Raw genomic sequence first — 22,751 nt, 5'->3', positions numbered from 1 at the left:
AGAAGTTTGAGAGAAGCCAACTCCAAAGGTTGGCTTCATAAGTTGTGCTGAAAATCATGTTCAAGTCCCATGAGGGGAGTGAGCAAAGCCAACACCAGCCTCCCAGATGTATTCACAAATGTCAAGAGAGTGAATGTCCTCTGCAGTCTCCTATAGTGCACGAGAAAGGAATCAGATGTCAGAATTTCAGAAGCAGATGCAAGGGAGGCTCTTTGGAGACAGCAGAGACTAGAGCAGTGAGATGGTGCTGTAGAAACTAGGTGCTTTGAGAACCAGATGTCTGATGCGCCATATGCTTTTCATGAACTTGGATTCTCAAGGGATGAGTGGAGCCTCAATTTGCATATGGTAGGCTGCTATGGGACAGAAGTGTACTCTGACAAGGTGCTGAGAGCTGAGGAAAAAAGTACTCAAGTAGCAAATTTTGATTTGCATGCAAAAGGGTCCAAGGAACGTTGCTGATATGATGAGAACCACTTCCATTTAGTTTCAATATCTTTAAAAAAAAAACAAAACCACACGCCAGCAACACTGCATTTCCATTTAACTCCATAGGCTCTCCTAGTTTATGGCTTCCTAGCAAACATTATGCCCTCCACTCCTTTGGGTAAGGAAAGAGTGACAATCAATTGCTCAACCATCCAGCCTAAGTTAAGAGAGAAAAGGTTTGGATGATAGACATCCCTCGTGTTCAGTTTACAAGGATGGATCAGCCCTAAGAGAAAATTCGAAGACAATACTTGTCTGGGCCATGCTGGTGCATTAAACTATCAGATGGGCCTTATCTTTGAGCACTTTTTGTACTGTCCTGGCAATGAGCAGAATCAGTGGAAAAGCATACCTGCATTCCATTTGAGCTGCAAGTGTCATGAATTTGCTGGGAAGAATGGAGCAAAATCTTTCCAATTGTTTTTCACACCCCCCTCCATGCGAAAATTGGGATTGAGGATGGTCCCCAAAAGACTGAATAATCTGTTGGCTGTTGAAGGAACCAGTCGTGCAGGTGAAATATCGAGTCAGTCTAACATGTTGGCAAACTTCAAAAACGTAGGTAGCTTGCACAATAGTTTGATATGTGTATGCCCATATCTATCACCTCCTGGGAAAAAAAAAAAAAAAAAAAAAGTCCATGACCCCATGCTTCCTTATTTACTGATATAGAACAAAGCTACTTTGAATAAGAATTCTCTTCACTTCAAGATGTCTAAAAATTGTTAAGATGTGGCTGATCGCTTGCAATTCTAAACGGTTGATCAGAAGCTGCCTAATATGTCCAAGTCCTTTGGATTCAGAAGGGACCAGTGTGGGCTCCCCATACCATGGTAAAGATCTTTTTGCTTATATGATCTAGTGAGAATGTAGACAAATCCCCCTATAATGTTTAGAGGTCTAGCCACCAACAAAGTTGTTTCATTTCCTTTGAGACATTAACAATAGTCAAGGGTTCAGTCAATTGGTCCCACTGGGAGTAGAGGCCATATTGAAGGAGTTGCATGTGGACGTGAGAGTTAGTGGTACATGAGCTGCTACCATGTAGCTTAGAACTAGCCCTGGATGTGATCTGATCTGTGTTTGGCTATTGAACAGTGAGTGAATACTCAGATTCCATCTGTTAGAAGAAAAAACAAACATTCTTGTAATGAGCTTACCCATGGCCCAATTAGTTTGGTTCTCAGATTTAATAAGGGTTGATTTTTCAAAATTCTAGAATTTGAACAGACTTTTGTAGGGAGGTCAGCATTCCCTCCTGGGAAGTCAGTCACTAGATAGTCATTTAGGTAAGGGAAGAGACAGATGCCTTCAGGGGCAGTGGAATGGCTTTTTGGATTGGGGGAGGGGGCAACCAAATCAGCCCCCAATTCCACCTTTACATTTAGTTATTCTTCCATACATCTGAAGTATAATTATTTGTTCCCAGACCAATTAAATGCTTGATGCTAAAAAACCAGTCACAGTAGTAGTAAAGGACAACAAGAACAGCATTACTAATAGAAATGTCAGTACTACAAGTATTTGTGATCTCAGATCACCAACACATATGTAGCCCTCAATATGGGGGGGGGGGGGAGGGGGGAGAATGGGATATTTTCCCTTACACCATAGATAACTTACAAAAAAAATTCTAGTGTTATCAGAAACAAAATTTCCTCCACTACCAGGCACACTGAAATATAAAGTCCTGTGGGGAAGAATATGTAGCACATATGCAGCAAACCTGCCATACTATAGCAGCATTAACTCACAAGACTCCAAATGCAACAACTATATAATTGGGCAACACTGCAATTACTACACCGTGCCCTAAAAACACCAATACACCTCCTGACAAGAAAACGCAATGATGAACAAGACTACTACAGATCCCTACGCAGAATTCCTCACCTTAGTCACATGAAAAATGACCCTCAAATACAAAATAATCAAAAGTTAAACAAATATGCAGACAAAAACTAGAACCACCTCAAAATGCCAGATGACATACAATGCAATACTATTTCCGACTAAATTAAGCCAGGCACAATCATTGTTCTTGTGGGGAGGACTGCTATGTTGCCAATACCCCTCACAAGAAAAAAACCAAACAGTCTCAACAGCACCCACATAATATGGTATGGTATGTTGGAGCCCTTGAGCCTTTGTTGATATTGTGGGAGGTGGGAGCAGGAAGCCAAAGGAAGAGATGGGAGGATGGGACAATAAGTGAGAGAGTAAGAGAAAGTGGAGATGGGGGCACCCAGGGTTGCTTTGCTTCTATACCTGTTAAACAAGTACGTGGCAACCTTATGCTAAATCTAAATTTTAACCCATGCAACAAGTTTATGATAAAAGACAAGTTGCTGAAACTCATAGCTATTCTATGTTTGTGCCAGTCTAATTCAGTTATAGCAGTCAAAACCTGGGGTGGGGGGAAATGGTTTTCAAACTCTGAAATGTTTAGTATGTAATTAGGATTACAGCAGTGCAGTTACAATTCAGTAGCAAAACTAATTTTAAAGATAACTGGAGCAAATTGAAAATTATGCTCCTGTACACTGAATGCATGATTAATTATGAATTACAGAGCTCATTAAAAGAGAAAAAAAAAGGAGGAAATATTTACCAAAATGTATGTTAGAAAATATTGTGCCATAGAACTTAAGGATCTCCTAAGGCTACAAAATAACATATCTGAATTAGGTGTAATGTAAACTATCACTCCCTTCTTCTCTATATAGGAAGCATCCCAACAGTGTTACAAGTTTAAGATTTAGAAAAGATTTTAAAGATAAATAGCAACATTTTAAAATTTATTTGAATACACAATTTTTTGTTACAAAGATTTTGAAATGAAACTAAGATACAGCTGTTTTATCTGTGCTTATCAAGTAATACAATGCTCAAGAAAAATTATGAGAGATCTAATTTTTAGCAAGAACTGCCATTTTGTTTTATATTAACAAAACTGTGAAAAATATCTCCAAAGTATTAAAAAGTCAGTCCTTAATATCCGTTTCTCTTATCTGATCAATTTTTATCAACCCTATGTCTAAAGATTATACGGTATTATCTGCCTCCTTCAGTATGGTACTGTTGGGGTCCCGGTCGTGACCAGGTCCTTACCTTGGCGCCAGAGGAATTCTGCCGGCGAATCTGGGGATCCTCTGGGCCTGCTCAGGCCTCTGCGGCGGCGTCTCCACGAGGGAGACGCCGAACGCTGCGATGGCTCCTCCCCCTTAGGCATGCGCGCAGAGGGAACCCTTTTAAAGGGCCTCTGGTGCGAAATCGCGGCCAGCCCCTTTCCATGAAAGACTCTGGCGAGGATTTAAACCCGGCGTCTGACCATAGTTCCCTATCTTGCAACGTGGTCAACTCCTTGTGAGTGGTAAGTTGCAGTTCCTGCCTCGACTCCCGCTCTGGATCCGGTTCCTGGTCTTCCTGCATCCAGCCCGTGGGACCTCGTCGCTGGAGTCTATCTTGCTGCTGCTCCGCTTCCGCTCCTGGCGGTGGTTCCAGGTGCCAGTATTCTTCCTTTGGATCGTCTTCTGGTTTTGACCCCGGCTTGTCTCTTCGTGTGCTGATCTCCTTCTGTCCTGACCCAGGTCTGTCTACTCGTCTCTTCTGACCCCATGGTCCACCTAAATCCCAGCGGTTCGGATCCCTACAGGCTCCTCCTGGGGGGGGGGGGGGGGGGGGGGGAGGATCTCAGGCTTCCAGGGCGAAGTATTCTTCAGTCTTCAGCTTCAGATCTGCCTGCTGGCCTACTTCCTTCAGCAGAGTTCTCTTCCATCCTCTTTCCGTCCGGCCGGCCCAAGGATCCACTGCTCTGATCACAACAGGTACTGTTTTTTTTTTTCTTGGGTTCCTGATTTTGTCTTGATACTATAAACATATTTAAAAGTTTAAAATCAGCCACTCTGATGAACTCCCATGTTTAGGTGTCTATTGAAAAAATAAAAAACTTAAGCTGTTTGTTGAAAATTGTTGCTTTAATCTATTTTGAAATGTTCAGATTTCACTTGTCTGTTATTTTCTCATCTGTACTAGCGTATGTTAGAAAGAAAAAAAAAAACACTGCTTATGCCCTGATTACCATAATCTGAAACCCATTATTTTTCTTTATAATCTTCTAGCTCAGAACCAAAAAAAGGCAAAACATTCAAATATTCTGTTAATATTCCTTTCCCTATGTTTAGTTCTTGTTTTTGGCTAGTATAGACATGGTAGACATTTTACTCTCTCTAAGTAAGAACTAACATCATAAGATGTGCCATACTGCGTCAGACCAAGGGTCCATCAAGACAGTATCCTGTTTCCAACAATGGCCAATCCAAGTCACAAGTACCTGGCAAGCACCCAAACATTAAAGAGATCTCCAGCTACTATTGCTTATTAACAGTTTATGGATTTTTCCTCTAGGAACTTATCCAAACCTTTTTTAAACCCAGTGTTTAACTATGCACTGAGTGAAAAAGAATTCTTTGATTTGTTTTAAATGAGCTACTTGCTAACTTCATGGAGTGCCCTCTAGTCCTATTATCTGAGAGAGTAAATAACAGATTTACATTAACCTGTTCAAGTCCTGTCATGATTTTGACTACCTCTATCATATCCCTACTCTGTCATCTCTTCTCCAAACTGAAGAGCTTTAACTTATTTAGCCTTTCCTCATGCGGGAGCCATTCCATGCCCTTTATTTTAGTGCAGAGAAGGGCAACCTTCTGCATCACAACTATATCTTTTTTGAGATGCAGTGACCAGAACTGCACACAATATTCGAGATACAGTCTCACCATAAAGCGATACAGAGGCATTATGACATCCATCGTTTTGCCATTCCCTTCCTAATAATTCCTAAATCTGTTTGCTTTTTTGATCGTCACAGTACACTGAGGCGACGATTTCAATGTATTACCCACTATGATGGCTAGATCTCTTTCCTGGGTGGTAACTCCTAAGATAGAACCTTACATTGTGTAACTAAACAAGGGATATTTTTCCCTATATGCATCACCTTGCACTTATCCACATGAAATTTAATCTGCCATTTGGAAGCCCAATCTTCCAGTCTCACAAGGTCCTCCTGCAATTTATCACAATCCGCTTGAGATTTAAACTATTCTACATAATTTTTTTGTCATCTGCAAATTTGATCACATCACTTGGCATACCCCTTTCCAGATCATTTATAAATATATTAAACACCACCGGTCCAAGTACAGATCCCTGAGGCACCCCACTGTGAAAACAGACCATTTACTCCTACTCAGTTTCCTGTCTTTTAACCAGTTTGCAATCCACAAAAGGACATCACCTTCAAGCCCATTATCTTTTAGTTTTCTTAGAAGCCTCTCATGAGGGACTTTGTAAAACACTTTCCAAAAACCCCACATACACCACATCTACTGGTTTATCTTTGTCTACATGTTTATTCACCCCTTCAAAAAAGTATAAATTTTGTGAGGCTGGCCATTTCCCATTATACCAAGTCTAAATGTTTTGTGATTTTATTCTTTATAAAACAGTTTTCACGATTTTTCCAGGCACTGACGTCAGGCTCACCAGTCTATAGTATCCTGCGGCACCCCTGGAGCCCTTTTTAAATATCAGGGACACATTGGCCACCTTCTAGTCTTCAGTTACAATTAACTTGTAGGTAATCATCCATTGTAATAGGTCTGATATTTAATTTAGTTCTTTCAGAATCCTGGGGTGTATGCCATCTGGTCCAGGTGATTTACTACTCTTCAGTTTGTCAATCTGGCCTACCACATCTTCCAGGTTCACAGTGATTTCGTACAGTTCATCTGAATTGTTACTCTTGAAAACCATCTCCAGAACAGGTCCTTTCCAACCACCTCTTCAGTTAACACTAAAGCAAATAATTATCTTCCTAAGTGCCCCTTTAACCGCTCGATCATCCAACGGTACAACAGACTCCCTCACAGACTCTCTGCTTCGGATACATTTTAATAAGTTATGAGTTTTTACCTCTACGGCCAACTTCTTTTCAAATTCTCTCTTAGCCTCTTATCAATGTCTGACATTTAGCTTGCCAATGCTTAATCCTATTTTCTTCTAATGGATCCTTCTTCCAAATTTTTGAATGAAGATCTTTTGGCTAAAATAGCTTTTCACCTCACTATATATGCTGTCATATCAGCTTGCTCTGACTCCATCTGCTGACAGGGGAGCATAAACCCACTGGTCCCATCTGTCTACACGCTAGGAAAACTTTGAGATGCGGCAAGACCAGAATTGTACACAGTATTCAAGGTGCGGTTTCACCATGGAGCGATACAGAGGCATTAATGACATTTTCCATTTTATTCACCATTACCTTTCTAAATTAAACATTGTTTGCTTTTTTGACTGCCATAGCACACTGAACAGACGATTTCAATGTGTATCCACTATGACACCTAGATCTCTTTCTTGGGTGGTAGCTCCTAATATGGATCCTAACATTGTGTAACTATAGCATGGGTTATTTTTCCTTATTTGCATCACCTTGCACTTATCCATTATAATTTCTTCTGCCATATGGATGCCCAAGTTTCTAGTCTCACAAGGTCTTCCTACAAGTTATCAATCTGCTTGTGATTTAAACTACTCTGAATAATTTTGTATCTGTAAATCTGATTACCTCACTCATCATATTCTTTTCCAGTTCATTTATAAATATTGAAAAGCACAGGTCCCAATACAGATCCCTGAAGCACTCCACTGAGAAAATTGTCCATTTAACCCTACTCCTGTTTCCTGTCTTTTAACCAGTTTGTAATCCACGAAAGGACATCGCCACCTATCCCATGACTTTTTACTTTTCCTAGAAGCCTCATGAGGAACTGTGTCAAAAACACCTTCTGAAAATCCAAATACACTACATCTACCAGTTCACCTTTATCCACATGTTTATTAACCCCTTCAAAAAAAAGTGAAGCAGATTTGTGAGGCAAGACTTGCCTTAGGTAAAGCCATGCTGACTTTGTTCCATTAAACCATGTCTTTCTATATGTTCTGTGATTTTGATATTTAGAACACTTTCCACTATTTTTCCTGGCACCGAAGTCAGGCTAACTGGTCTGTAGTTTCCTGGATTGCCCCTGGAGACCTTTTTAAATATCGGGGGTTACATTAGCTATCCTCCAGTCTTCAGGTACAATGGATGATTTTAGTGATAGGTTATAAATTCTACTGGAAGTGGTCCATCGGGGCCCCACAACAGACACATGCTTTCATTCTATGCTCAATATAGACTGTCTCTTCATCCTGACTCTCAGCAATGCCTGTTCCTGAAAGAAAATGTTTACCTAATTTTACCAGCTGCTGAACTTCTCTGCAGTTCCAGAATACCTTATCTCCCAAATAGTCTGACTACTGAACTGCCCTATTCTCAAGCCAGCTGAATATTTCCAGTAATCCAGGTGAAACCAAGACTTCATTATCTGAAATTGAAATGCCTTAAACTTATTGAAGCTTAATTTTACAAAAGCTTCATTCTTCCTGACTGAAAAAAGTGCAATCTATGCCAAGTACTTCTCCAGTCTACAAATGACACTGAACGGCAATTTCCATCTGCCAATTCCTGTAATTTGTATTTATACAAGAACATTCCCAGCAATCCATACCTTAGCAATAGATTGACTACCTACCAGTAGTGCTAGTTGCCTCTGTGTATTCCTGTACCCCTGTTCCTCATCTCAATGCTAGTCTGTGCTCCTGAGTCCTTGTCGTCCCATGGTCGGTCTTCGGTCTCGTCTTCAAAGCTTGTGTCTTCCACGCCTTCCTACCTGCCTCTCTGCCCCGTGCTCCTTTGGACAGATCTAGTCTGACTTCAACGTGACTCTTGATCCCGTTTTGAATTCTGCCTGCCACCGACCACTACCAGATTTCTTAATCTAATCATACACCTCCTGCCCAAACTGCTGCCTGACTCTGCTTGTATCCAGCCTGCCCTGGACCCTGGCCTGTGACTAGACCATCTCTACAGATCTTCACCTCATCTGCACCTAAGTCCTGCCAGCTCTGGCACCCAAAGACTCAACCTCAGGGGAAAGAGGGTTACTACAGGCGAAGCTCCAATTGGGCCTCTGCTACAGACAGCTCCACCAACTGACAGAGGACCTGCAGAGCTCCTCCCTGCAGGTTGCATCAACTGTACTGCTGTCCAAGAGTTCATACCCACAGATAGGATATTACTCAAACTGTTTAATACTAGCTTCAAGAATCATCCTCCACCTTCAAAACTTCCTGACTTCGCTGAACACCACTTCATCCAACTGTGGCAAGATCAATCTGCTTCATCCTAACTTATAAATTCATATGGAAAGCTCAAAATCACAGAAATTCTCTAAGATGACTGGTAAATCCATCCCCATTCAGAAAATAAGACAAATTATAAAAGCTATGGGTGTCTTGTACCTTTCAAAAGAGCTTTTAAGAGACAGTTTTCCACCACCTCTAAAGGGCATCATTTTTAAACTTTCCTCTCCATTGTTAATGCTTCCAGATATCCAATTTCATAAGAATATTAGATATGCCATCAAACCCAGTAGTCTGACTCCAACAGCAGTCAACCCAAGTCACAAGTCTCCAGACATTAAAGAGATCCCATGCCACTAATGCCAGCAATAAGCAGTGGCTATTCCCTACTGATTAAAAGCAGTTTATGGACTTCTCCTCCAATGACCTATCCAAAACTTTTTTTCTTTTACACCCAGCTACACTAACAGTCTTAATCACATCCGCTGGCAAGGAATTCCATCAAGTGAAAAAGATAACTAACCCCATCAGATCAATCCAGTTGGTACAAACATTTAACTAGGGAAAAATGTATCCGCCACAGCTGAGCAAAAAGCCAATGAAACTAGCAAACAACTGATAAAGCCTCAACAAGAAGTCTCCTTACTTGCTGGGGTGGTTGTGGTTATGAATAACAAACCAAGGACTAAAAGAGCTCCCCCTTCATGTAGGAGTTTGTCAGATTGCATTTGGACTTATTGTAAGGGTTTTTAGGGTACATGTAAGCATAACAGTGAGTGGTAGCATGGTAATGCGTAAGAAAAGTTTGTTTGAATTTATTCAGCTAAACAATCATTACTACCTTGTATTTATTCTGACCAACAGTAGCCCTCAGAAAAAGGTTAAGTTCCACAAGTCCATCCACTTCTCAAACATTTACCTTACACAGTGAACAAAGCAACTGGCCAATTCCTGCTTCCTTTTCCCTAAGGAAACTAATCAGAATTCTAAATTATAAGACTGCATGCAATTTCTAATATTTCCTGTGACCAGAGGCTAGAACTTAATCCAACGAGAGTTTTAAATTATGATAAAAGTCATAAAAATGACAAAAAGGGGAGGGAGGATGGATGTTGGTGCTCATAGGCCCTTAACCACTGTAAAACACTTTTTGATATGTCCCACAAGAAGTTAGTATTCCTGTTCTACTAAATTTTTCATCAGCAACCTTTATAAATGCTTAGAAGTATAATATTGTAACATGACATGTGTTGTAATGTTGTAGTTTGTATAGATAGATGCTTTATAAGCTAAAGATGCTAAGCAACAAGGCTGTAGAACATTTTGAACTGACATGAAGTCAGTTTACATTCCATTTAAGATTATAGAAGCATATCCAGAAGGACAAGGCCACCTGACATTCCATCTAAGACTATAGAAAATATTCTTAGAACAAGTACAAGGTTGCAGTGCTGGCAATTAACTTGGAGAATGAAAGCAAGTTACCTTGCAGCCATTCAGATTATGTTTATAATAGACATTTTGACAATTAAGTAACCTAGTTTAGGGGTTGGAAATATACAACTGAAATTCTATATAATGCTGTGTTATCAATAAAAATCATTTGAGTGCCAACTTATGCTAATGTCTTCTGTGGCATTCTGCCTCTCAATAAGGCACCTTATTTAAGATACATTTTTTTTATGCTATAAAACTACAGCTAGTGGCTTTAAGCATTCTTATTTTCAGATGAACCATAATACCTCTAACACTTTAAAATTTAAACAAAAAATGTTTGCGAGTAGATTTAAATAGTACACCAAGTACAATACTGTCAAAGTAAATTGGAAATGAGAAAAATGGGCAATTCTATGAATAGACAAATCTGAAATTATTCAAAACTAATCTGAAAACCTGGCTTTTTAAAACAAGCATTTTATAAAGATAAAGAAAAGGAGAAAAATAGTTGAGCGATAAGGATGCACCAAGCTAGAAGTTTTTAGTAACCTACATAAGCATATTAATGTTAAAATCAAACTGCCTAATTTGTTCCTAACAATCAGGTTTAACTTACACACCTAGTTTATTATTTTAAATTGTTACTGTACTATGATGGCACACGAGTAATTTGTAATCTATACCACCCATATTTCTCTATCGTGCCCTGCTATAAACCGTTGTGATGGTATAGAAAAATTTTTAAATAAAATAAAAATAAATACTGCATATGTACCTAAAAATATTGTATAAAAGCTTTTAAAACTACATAGGTCCTTTTTTCAGATGTCAGATCACAGACATTCACATCTAAAGATTGATCCTACATTGTTGAAGTAGCTCATGTACAGTATTTTTGGATAATACTTAAAAGCTATTCGTAACCTGCATACAACAAACAAGTCATTTGTTTTAAAATACACCACTAACTCCCTGGACTCAACCACCTCCAGCCTACCCAGGAAGGAGCAGCATTGCAAATATAAAACAGGCCCTAGAAGACAAATATACCTCCTATTGCCCTACACAAACTATGCACTAGCAGAATCCATCACCTTTGTCACACATACAGAACATGGAAAGACCAACAAAATTAAACACATAATAGTAAAATCATACTAATAAAGAACATCTCCACTTGTAAACTAGAGAAGTACTTAGCATAAGTTGCAGTTCTTTCAGTCATGATGAAGCTTTTACAAAATTAAACTTCAATAAGGTAAAAAGGCATTTCAATTGCAGGTAATGAAGTCTGTGTTCCACCTGGATTACTGGAAATATCATTCAGATGGATTGAGGACGAGAGGCAGTTGAGCAGTCTATTCTGAAGATAAGGTATTCTGGAACAGCTAACGAATAGCACATCTCAAACGTTGAGATAATATTTCCCAAGACACCAAGTATCCAATAATAAAACTGAGGCTTTAAAAACTAAACCAAAAAAAAAACGAAACAAGTATCTTTGGATAAGCCCTTATCCAAAGATACTTGTTTCTATAATAAAGAATCCAAATCGGACATTTTGGCTTCTAATTTTCAACTTGCTGCCTTGCTCTGATGCAGTTGAGAGATACTGGACTGCAACTTGCTGCTCCTTTAATTTGAGTGACTGTTTCCCCTGAGCTTCTCTCTAGAAGAGATTCACCCCAAAACAGGAATTGTTGGCCAATTACTCAAGCACATCTTCTCACAAACCACTAATGCTCAACCAAAACATTCGGGCATGCACTAAACGGCCACTGTTGAAGATCTGGCTGTAGCACTGAACAATTCATAAACCAAGTGGAGAAGATGAGGCTCACACTCTGCTGGTAATCTACCTGTTCTTCTGGCGATGCCAAAATGGGCATCAACTTTCCTATGTTATCATGTAGAATTGGTGGGCCACAATGCCTACGGAGTATGAAGCTCTGAAAAACATTTTTCCCCAAAAATTAACCATGGGGGGGGGGGGGGGGGGGGGAAGAGAGGGAACGGTGCTGGAAAATGTCCTTATCTTGGTCTTTCAGCACCGATGCCACTTCCACTGAGTGATATCAAACATTAAAATTTGTTGAATACTATATATAAAATGCAGTTTCCTGGCTGCTGGGAGGCGCAGAATGAAAGTATCTCCCATTGTTTGTAAATCCTGCAGGATCACATGCACCAGAATTGTTGCAGGCTTGAACAGAGAACATAAGATTTGCATTACTGGGTCAGATCAAAAGGTCTATCAAGCCCATTATCCTGTTTTCAATAATGGCCAATTCAGGTCACAAGTACCTGGCAGGATCCCAAGGAGCAGGTAGATTCCATGCTGCTTATCCCAGGGATAAGCAGTGGATTTCTGCAACTCCACCTTAATAATGGTTTATTTGTTATTTATTTTTTTATGGATTTTTTCTCTGGGAATATGTTAAAAAAAAAAAAGTTTGAATGCAGTTACACTAATAGCTTTCACCACATCCTCTGGCAATGAATTCCAGAGCTTAATTATACATGGCCTTGAAATTGTCCATCTGTTCTTGATCATGCTTAAACAATTTAAAAAGAAAAAAAAAAAAAAAAAGGCAGCATTGCCAATAAGAGTACAGAAGACTGGCCACAGCTCTGTATCTGCAGCAGAGTAAAATGTTCCTGCTGTGTGAAGGATAAGGGAGGGGCTGCTGAGGATGTTATAGAGATTGCAGAAAGGGTTAAGCAAGAGAGCACATGTGTGGTGGCACAAAGTAGAGGGAGGCTGAGAGCGTGAATAGTGAGGACATGTCATTGTTACATACTGGGTAATGTTGTGACCATGGCCCTGTACAAGAATCTGTTGGTCCCCTTTACAAATAAGTGAAGACCTCAGCTCGATCAGTTCAAGTTTTAGCAGTGATCCCCATTCTGCAGAAGAGTAGGACAGAGTAAAGCATTACTTACAGTGACAGGCAGAAGCAATCCAAGAGCAGCAAAATGAGTGATGGAATAGAAAGCATAAGGGGATCAGAAGGAAAATTAGCACCACTAAGGCTGTTTCTTTTTCAAAGCAATATTCAGTTACTTAAGCATGCACCCTGAAACAATCCTCAACATCCAACATGGAAAGCAACCAGCAAGCCATAGGCAGCATGCTGTTTAACAAAGCTTAGCAATCGCAGCCATTACTGAAGTATGACAGGAGGGTGTGAAGAGGTTGCTTTTCCAAAACCAAGTGGCTGTAAGAAAATCCGATTAGTCATTTCTTCTATTTTCCCTTTTCAACTACGCTACAACAGTGGCAAGGAGCACTAATCCCCAAGTCATAGACAAAGTGTTGCTGGTTCTGGAGCTTGATAGCAGTTCTTTTGAGACCAATTTCAGTAAGAGTAAACAGTTCCTAACCACCTATGTAATTTCTCAAGTGTTTCAAAAGGGAAAGAAATTAACTTACTTGTGCTCTTGCATTAGTCTCTGAGTTCCTTCCCCACAATTGAAGAGATACCTTAAATTAGATTAAAATTGTGAAGTTAAGATAACATACTGGATTGGATCAAAGGTGCATCAAGCCAGTATAGTATGAGCTGTGTTTTTCTATTGGGTTAACTTGCAAATGTGTTAAAACAAATTTAAGTTTTAGTAAGACTGCATTGACCAATTGCATTTATCAAAAACACACATACAGAAGATACTAGCAAATGATTACCAGGGTCCACAGGGTTTACTTGTACCTGTTTGTACTACTGTAAACCCTCCATCCCTTGGCCTCACAATGTCTTCATGCATCTGTCCCAAGCTTACTTAAATTCTCTCACTGTTCATGCCTACCACCTCTGCTGGAATTCTGTTCCAGGTGTTCACCACCTCTTGGTAAAATTATTTTCTTGCATTTCTTTAACCTCCTTTTAGTTTCACATTTCCATGCTTAAGCTTCCGATTCCATGGAAAACACTCTCTCATACCTTATTGAAGTAAGACATACCTACCTCCTTCTCTTTAGCTCCTTACGTCTTTCCACAAAGCTTGCAGGCCTTCCTGTGGTACAAACCTACCATGATTTACAGTTTTGCATTATGGGAAGACATGCTTTGGAAACATATTTGGTACCATGCTGGGTTAGACAAATGGTTAATTGAGCCCAGCATCCTGTCAGGGAATGGCCAATCAGGATCTGAGTATCCAGCAGATCCATATGAGGACTCATTCCTTGCTGCTCCCTCCCAAGAGTACAAGGCAATGAACTCCTCTTGGCTAATAATTATTAAAAACATATCCAAACTTTTTTTTTTTTTTTTTTTTTTTTTTTTTTTTACACAACTTATAACACTTAAGCATAGTATTGGTCTTCCCCACTGGTCTGTGACAGAATGATTGACTTGGCTCTAAGCCCTAATGAGCTGTTTGAAAACAGAAAGCAGGTTCCATTACTTTAGTGTGGAACTTCTTGTTAATTGTTAGCACCATCAGCTGGACTCCATTCTGGTTAAAGGTGCAGACCATTCCACATTTAAAACAAACCAGGGAGGTGGTATTTCCCCCCCATACAATGCACAATTAAAATGTGGAATTTTGTTGCCAGAGGATGTGATAAAAACAGTTAACATAGCTGCATTTAAAAAGAGAGTTTAGACAAGTTCCTGGAAAGAGTTCATAAACCATTGTTTGTCATGTAGGCTTGGGAAAGCCATTGCTTCAGTAAGGCGAACTGAATCTATTCTTTGGGATCCTATCAGACACTTATGACCTGGATTGACCACTGTCACAGACAGGATGCTGGGCTTGATCGATTTATACTTCGCATTCTATTTGAAGGACAGAATAATTCTATTCGAGTCACAAAACTAAGTCAGTGCTATCACAAATACCCAGTGCCAGCTCCATGTGTCCAGATTTCAAACATGCCATGGGGGGGGGGGGGGGGGGGGGGTGAAGGGGAGAAAGATTGCTTATCTGTAGAATATATTCCTATTACATGTATGGTTTGACAGGAGGCCTCCCTTCTAGTCTTCAAACAGCAGTAGGACCTAAACTGCCCAAAGACCTGAAGTGGATAAGAAATATTGTATTAAGAGGACCATGGATCATTTAGACAATTAACTATTTAAATGAGAATTCTTGAGGCCCATTTCGCAGTTCTGCATTAGGGCAGTCATGCTCAACTAGGGGAGGACCCATCACCCCAAGAGCAGCCCAGATCCTATTTCAATTAATTTGGCTGTACTATACCAAAGGAAAAGATCCAAGGCCCATCACCCCAAGAAACCTTCCAGATACTTTTCCAAATTGGTTCAGCAATAGTATTTTGCTAGAGTGCACGGGTGGAACTATTAAACTCTTAAGTGAACAAAGTAATGAGACCGGATGAGATACATGTCAGGGTACTGAAGATTCTCACAGAAGTGCTTGCAAGTCTGAAGACAGACTTATTTAACAGAAGCTTGGAAACCAGAGTACTGCTGCAAGACTGGAGAAGGGTAGTAGTAGACCCACTTCACAAAAAAAGGTAGCAGGAAGGAGCCTAGAAAGCCTTACCTCGTTGGTGGGAAGACTGATTGAGACACTTCTGAAGGAAAGAATAGTGATCTGCAATGCAGTGGGTTGAATGATCCAAGATATTGTTTTACCAGAGGAAGATCATGTCAGACAAATACAATGGACTTTATTTTTTTAAGTGACTAGAGAATTAGATTAAAGGAAGAACACGATGTGATGTGTGGGACAGTAGCAAAGTTCTGCTGCAGTCCATATACAAGAGGCCCATGAACATATTGAAAAGCATGGAACATCCCAAGGTGGTAGAATGGATCAGAAACAGCAAGTGGTCATAAACTGAACCTACTCAGAGGAGGGAAAGTGAAGTGGAATGCCTCAGGGATTTATTCTGGAATCAGTTTATTTTCAGTGATATTGTGGAAGGTTAGAAAAAATAAGTTTGTCTTTTTGCAAATGATACAACTAAGATCTGAAACAGAGTGAACACACCTGAAGGAATGTTAGAGGGTTTGGCAGATGAGATTCGATGCCAAGAACTACAGTCATACATTCGGGGGTGCAGAAATCCAAGGGATCTGTAGTGATTTGGGGGTGGGGCCCCCACATGTCCCATGTGCAAGGAATGAAGCAGAGACCTCAGGTTGACAGTGTGACTGTCTCAAGGCAGCAAAGAAACGTGACATGGTAGCTAAAGCCAGAGAGATGCTGAGCTGCATAGAGAATGGCATAACCAGCAGGAAAAAGGACACGAAGCCAGATAATGCCTCTGTACTTTGTTCAGTTTTGGAGACCGTATCTCTGAAAAAAGGACAGACAGGATGGAACCTATCCAGAGAAACGTGACCAAAATGGAGTCAGGTCTACACCAAAAGAGTAGTGAGACTGAAAGACTTAATATGAATACACTGGGGGAGAGGAAGGACTTAAATATCCAAATGGTATTAATGCACAGGAATCAAATCTTTTTCAATAGGAAGAAAACTGCAGAACAAGGGGTCATATGAAGTTCCAAGGGGGGCAAGTCAGAACCATCAGGAAGTATTTCTTCACAGAAAGTGTGGTGGATGCATGAAATGCCCTCCCAGAAAGTTTATGGAGAGCAAAAACGGTAATGAATTTGAAAGGGTACGGGATAAACACAGACTAAGAATGGGTAATCCATGTTGACTAGAGTAACCTGCACAGAACAATTATCCTAACAATCAGGCCGATACAGTAAGGAGCGGTAGAAAGAGATGAGTTACGGCCGGGCGCACCCGCGTTTGCCGCACGCACAGTTCGGATCACCTACCACTCGATACTGTATTGAAATAGCATGCAAATACAAGCCGCGTCCGAGAAGCGTTAGGCCCGCGCAATCCATTTTACTGTATAGAGCGCTATACAGCATCCTGGGTGCACTGGTACCTGTCATTTCAAATGTCAGGTACCTGGGGGATTGCGAGTCCTCTCTCCCCTCCTCCCGAAGCAAGGCAGGGCGAAAATTAAAACAAAAAAGTGAAGTGTAATAAAAGTAAACTTACTGCATGTGAATTTTCTTTGAACAGTCCTCTCTCTCTCTCCTCTTCCCGAGGCACGTACTGCGGCTCCCCTGCCACCCGGGGGAGCAGGCGCAAAAGCGGCTTCCAGCAGCCCCCGCCAGCGGTGAATGAATGCAAGCCTGTGTGTGCAATTTGCCTCCCGGGAGGCAGGGCGCGCCTCGGGAGGAGGGGAGAGAGGACTGTTCAAAGAAAATTCACATGCAGTAAGTTTACTTTTATTACACTTTATTTACTTTTGTTTTAATGACATGTCAAGCCGATTTTCGTCCTGCTTCAGGAGGGGGGGGGGGGGGGGGGGGAATTTTGACCGGAGCCTGCCTATTGCTGTCACACCACACCAACACCAGGGTAAGGGTCCCAGGGGGTGAGGGGGTCATTTGCCCATAAAATTTCATCTCTCTGACCTGACGCTCCACACTAACGCAGGAGTAAGGGTAGGCGGTAAGTTAGCAGGTTAAACGCGCGGCAAAACTACAGGTTAAAAAGGAGATAATCGGGGCGCACATTATTGTATGGGAGGGAATAGCTAATCGGAGCGTTTACATCTCATATACATGCTGCAGGTGGAAAGGGTTACCGGTTGATTTAAAGAAGCGGTAAGGATGAGTTAAAAGGGATAGTGAATCGCGGGTTAGACTTACGCGGCCAAATTGTGAGTTAGAAGCGGGTTCGAAGCAGGGTAACCATGGCCGCGCTTTACTGTATTGGCCTGAATGAATTTAACAAAAAAAAAAAAAAAAAGTTTGCTGGGCAGACTGGATGGACCATTTGTGTCTTACTGCCAAAATTTACTATGTTGTTATAACATGACAAAGGAATATTTAAACAGAAGACTCTCCAGGGAGTATTCTGATTTTAGCATACTTGGGTAGGAGGTTATTTCTCTACAGAAAGAGCAATGGAAATATGAAGCATTCTTATGGGTAAAAATTTTAGCTGGCAAAACACTGTCAGACAATAATAGTAATCAAACCAAAGCATCAAGAAGTTTTCCTTATAAACCCTCAACCAATAATCCCAACAATAGCAGCACAGTAAAAGGAGAGTAATTCCCACAGACAAATGGTCCTCTTCTGTAGTGAAGGAAAAAAAAATATATATATGCCAATAATTACATCAACTGTCTAAGATTTCAATCTAGACTGTAGACCTGGCAAGAGGATACCAATAAATGGTGTCCAAATCTGGCATAGTCCTTCGACTATCAAGAAAAAGGTAAGATCAAATTCCATGCAAGCCATGTTTACCATGGACGATTTCCATTCAAGAGAATAAGGAGGAGCTTCCATCACCCAGCTTTTAATACACATTTTTTTTTTTGTCAATAAGTAAACAACCAAGAAGAGTGAGATGTGCTTACTCATAGTTCAGGATGCAAAAACACATTACCAGAGATGGTTGTCAAAAATCTAATTTCTTTCCAAAATGACTGGATAAAAGGGCATTCCCACAAACAATGAATAAAAGTACCCCTTTCACCACATGCAGGGGCTGATGAAATGCCACTCGTGTAAAGACGTGCATCCAAACTGGGCACCCTTTTTTCAACACACGCACATCCACCTCTTCTGGGTGTGTGATGTTATATTTTAAATGAGTTGCCACATTAAAAAAAAAAAAAAAAGCATTGGCACCTAGGGGAGCTGTGGCTGTGCACACATTAGGAAAACAGGTACTCAATATGAGCTTCTATTTCCATGCCCAGCAGGAATACAAGAGAGCAATAAGGGCAGGCAGGGTGGCTTTACTGCAGTGGGAGGAGTGATGCCCTTTGATTGAATGCTTAGTAAGAAGAAAATACATCTAAATTGAGGGAGACAAACATAAAATAAAGATATCTAGCCCAAAGTGTCAGTGCCAAGAAAGGAGTTGGGCTTCTCACAGTAGCGCTAGGCAGGGCCACCCTCCCTACAGAAGAGCAGTATTTTTTTTTTGTTATTGAGCCCCTGATGTGCTGCAAAACTTAACAGCAGCTTTGGGGCTGGTATTAAATTTGCCTTGTTAAAAAGTGCACCTTGAACACACAGCAATTTTTTTGATTTGGGGATAATAGCCAATAGCCTCACCCACATGGCATTTACATGTGATCAGCACCATTAGCGACACATCGGTTTGGGCACGCTAATCCCCTTATTGCATTGGGTGTTAGTCAAGCTGCAAGTTAACCTGTGCAGTTTATTGCATCGGCCCCTTAAAGCGTTTATCGGAGCTAATTAAATTTTATCTTATATGCCCTAATGGGCGAGATAATAAGCTTTTAAAGAATTTTAAAATGCATTAAGATGCAGTATTGTGAGCATGTAATACAAGTGCATAAATAATTAGAAGCCAGGGGAGCTATGCCAAGCGTTCTGGTTCTCAGAACAGGCCCTGGCGGTGTTAGACACCCATGGCTTATGATGATCAGGTTTTGTCCAAGATCCCAAGCTATTCCTCCAGCCTCCTAGTCCCCCCTTCCCTCCCTTACCTGTTGAACTCCGAGAACACATAGAGCGCAGCGCCGGCATCCCTGCTGCCCGCAGCCACCACTTGCACGTATACAGTGGACGGTCCGTGCAAGTCCTCACGCTGACGCTTCTCCCGGGACTTTATGTGCCTTAGTGTGTCCTTCGGGGGTTTCTGTTTCCGAGCGAACTGCCGGGCCTGGACCTGGCCAGACACACCGGAATCCAACACTCCAGACATGGTGAATCCCGGCCCGCAGACAAGTTCAGAAAAGCATGGAACTTTCACCCGCAGCCTGCCACTCCTTGACCAGGAGTACCGTTGCAAGCGCAAAGCTAGTGACACACGATATCTACAGCCAGGGAATAACCGCAACCCAAAGCCGCTCATCACCTCTACACCTTTCTTCACTCTCCGAATCACAACGCCGCCATCTTACTTCAAAAAGGAGGCGGAGGACTCCTTCCCCACAGCCAATCCGTGGTCGGAAGTATCGCGGAGATAGGCGGATCTAAACGCTGAAGGCTAATCAGCAACAATGATCTAGAACGAGGCTTGACGCAAAGTTTTGATATGTGTAACCAGCCTCACGTGGAGATCCTTCAGCGTATATTATCGTAAGTCTGTCAACAATCATCAATTGATTTAAAAAAAATCTCTATACTAAAGCTGCCATATTTAGCATCAAGGGCAAGTCTATCATTAAGCAGAGTAAGGCGGCCACTTCAGCAAAATATTGGCATAGCAAAAGTTCCCACCAAAATACCTCTGCAACGACCGCCTCTTAAACAGAAAACATCCTTGAAGAAACAGCTTGGGGACAGCAGTAGCCGCTAATGATAGTGTACCCGCCGGGATCCCAAGTCCCGCAGGCAGGAAGCAAAATACTAGCAGGGGCGCCAAATGATGATGTGTATCCCCCATGGAGTAAGAAGGAGTAGCGGCGCGGTGATGCAACGATGACTTGGTCGCGGAGACGGAAGATATTCAGTGGCGCAAAATGATGACGTCAAATTTCTGCGTCAGCCGCGGTTCATGTAGAATGATAATGTAGCCATGGGGCTCTCGGCCTCAGGTACAAAGACGATGCTAGTGGCGTTGAGTTTCTGCATTCCGCAAGCAAGGACGTAAAAATGCCCAGTGGGTGGAGTGTGAGGGAAGGGAAAAGATTTTGTGGAGAAGTGAGTGAGACAATGGCGTAGCTAGAACTGATTTTTGGGTGGTCCTAAGGTTAACATACAGGTCTGTAGGCTTACAGGTTTGAACCCTACTAGTTATCCTCTTATTGACAAATAATGCCTTGGAATGCACCCTACAATAGGTTTCTAAATAGTCTACAATAGCCGTTCTGCATTATGAGTGAAACTTTTAGAATATTTTAACTCAATTATTGCAAGTACTTACCAACATTAAAAATTCCTTGCTATTTTCTATTTATTGCAGTTTATAAATACACAAGAATATCATGTAAAAAGCAAAGAACACAAACATCAGATCTATATTTGAATTCTGGAGTCAACTCAGTAAAAAAATAAAGACTCCCCTTCTAAACATTATTGAGTGAATTTTAAATGGGCCACGTGCGTAAAAGGGGGTTACGTGCATGGGTGGACCTTAATGCGTGCTGCGCACATTTTCAAAGGGGCCCGGCCACGCACGTAAATCCTGTTACAACAGCAGGGGAGAAAGACTAATACTTCACGCATACCCAGCATAGCTCTCTGCTTCAATGGCAGGGGAGAAAGACTGATACTTCATGCATATCCAGCATAGCTCTCTGCTTCAACGGCAGGGGAGAAAGTCTGATACTTCACTTTCAATGCATATTCAGCATAACTCTCTGCTTCGGCAGAGGGAATGAAGAAAAGTGGATCTATATACAGACAACAACCAACAAGGACTGAATTACAGAGTTTGGGTAAACAAATAAGCATGGGTGTAGCTTGCTTATTGCGGCGGTTACTACCCCTAAGTAATTAAGGTAGATATTTCACTTAGATTCAGTTCCAACACTGCTCTCTACATTAATGGTGGGGGTGGAAGGGAAATAGAACCAAAAGATTACTAAGAGCCAAGAGTAACAGATAAGTATGAGAAAAAAAAAAAGTATGAAACTTGCTGGGCAGACTGGATGGGCCATTTGGTCTTCTGCCGTCATTTCTATGTTTCTAAGTTCCAGGCCCAAGGAAAGGGGCAGTCTGCGGGGAGGGGCAGGGCTGGAGGCAGCCAGTACAGCGGCCATTTGCTGCTGTGCTGGGGAAGCCCGGCTGTCGGCCGGCACGCGCAAATTGCTTCTGCTCCAACGGAGCAGTAAGCAAAAAAAAAAAAAAGGTAGGGAAAAATGTTTAGGGGGTGGGGAGAAGAGGGGAAGGGAGGTTAGGTAGGGGGTAGGGAACTGGGGAAAGCCAGGATGTGTTGCCGTGTGGAAATTGCATAAGCTCCCCCCCCCTACGTGCGGATTATAAAATCTGGCGCATATGTGCATGCGGCCCAAGGATTTTATATCATGCATGCGCTGGCACGTGCATGTTATAAAATTGGCACGTCCATGTGTGCGCAGCGGGAAGTGTGTGCACGTTTAAAAATCTACCCCTTTGTGAAGTAACACAAATTCCTGCAAAGAAAGAGACATCTAGAACTTTGCCATACCCTACAATCACAGCACTGACTCTCAGGACTCAAATAACAGCAACCTTATGAAAAAGCAGCAATGTAAATACTACACCAGACCCTAGAACATTAATTCACCACTTGCTGGGATAACAAGAAAAGCCAGACTGCTACAAATCCCTACAGCGAAACTGCATGCTAGCAGAAATACTGCACTTCAGTCACATACAGGTAGAACATAGATCGACCCTTACCTAATACAGAAATAAGGGACTACAAATTAGAAATAGAAACATGCAAAGAAATTCAAAATAGAAAGTCTGAGAAACCAGACTCTGAACAGTGGAACTCTAAAGAGGAAAATACAAAATTATAAGAATACACATAGCCAAATATGGCATATTCTAATTGCTAAAAAATAAACATTTTTTTCTTTTTTACTTTTGTTGTTTGATCTTTTTATTTTTTAAATCAGTTGGTCCTGATGTCTTTTTTTTCCACTTT

The 22,751-nt window shown here is 41.3% G+C and overlaps 1 protein-coding gene across 1 annotated transcript in view; it reads right to left on the bottom strand.

Moving 5' to 3' along the window:
- The window catches only part of ELAC2 (elaC ribonuclease Z 2), a 183,555-nt gene extending 162,966 nt beyond the window's left edge, over positions 1-20,589 (bottom strand). The window contains exons 1-2 of the mRNA XM_029600234.1: positions 19,660-20,589; positions 13,613-13,663 (exon numbers count right to left, since the gene is read on the bottom strand). Of these exons, the coding sequence (XP_029456094.1) occupies positions 13,613-13,663; positions 19,660-20,027 (419 nt within the window). The 5' untranslated portion in view covers positions 20,028-20,589. The remainder of the gene's footprint in view (positions 1-13,612; positions 13,664-19,659) is intronic.
- Between the last annotated feature and the right edge of the window lie 2,162 nt (positions 20,590-22,751).

Source organism: Rhinatrema bivittatum, chromosome 4 (assembly GCF_901001135.1).
Source record: "Rhinatrema bivittatum chromosome 4, aRhiBiv1.1, whole genome shotgun sequence".
Classification (NCBI taxonomy): domain Eukaryota; kingdom Metazoa; phylum Chordata; class Amphibia; order Gymnophiona; family Rhinatrematidae; genus Rhinatrema; species Rhinatrema bivittatum.
This window is presented reverse-complemented; position numbering and strand designations above follow the sequence as displayed.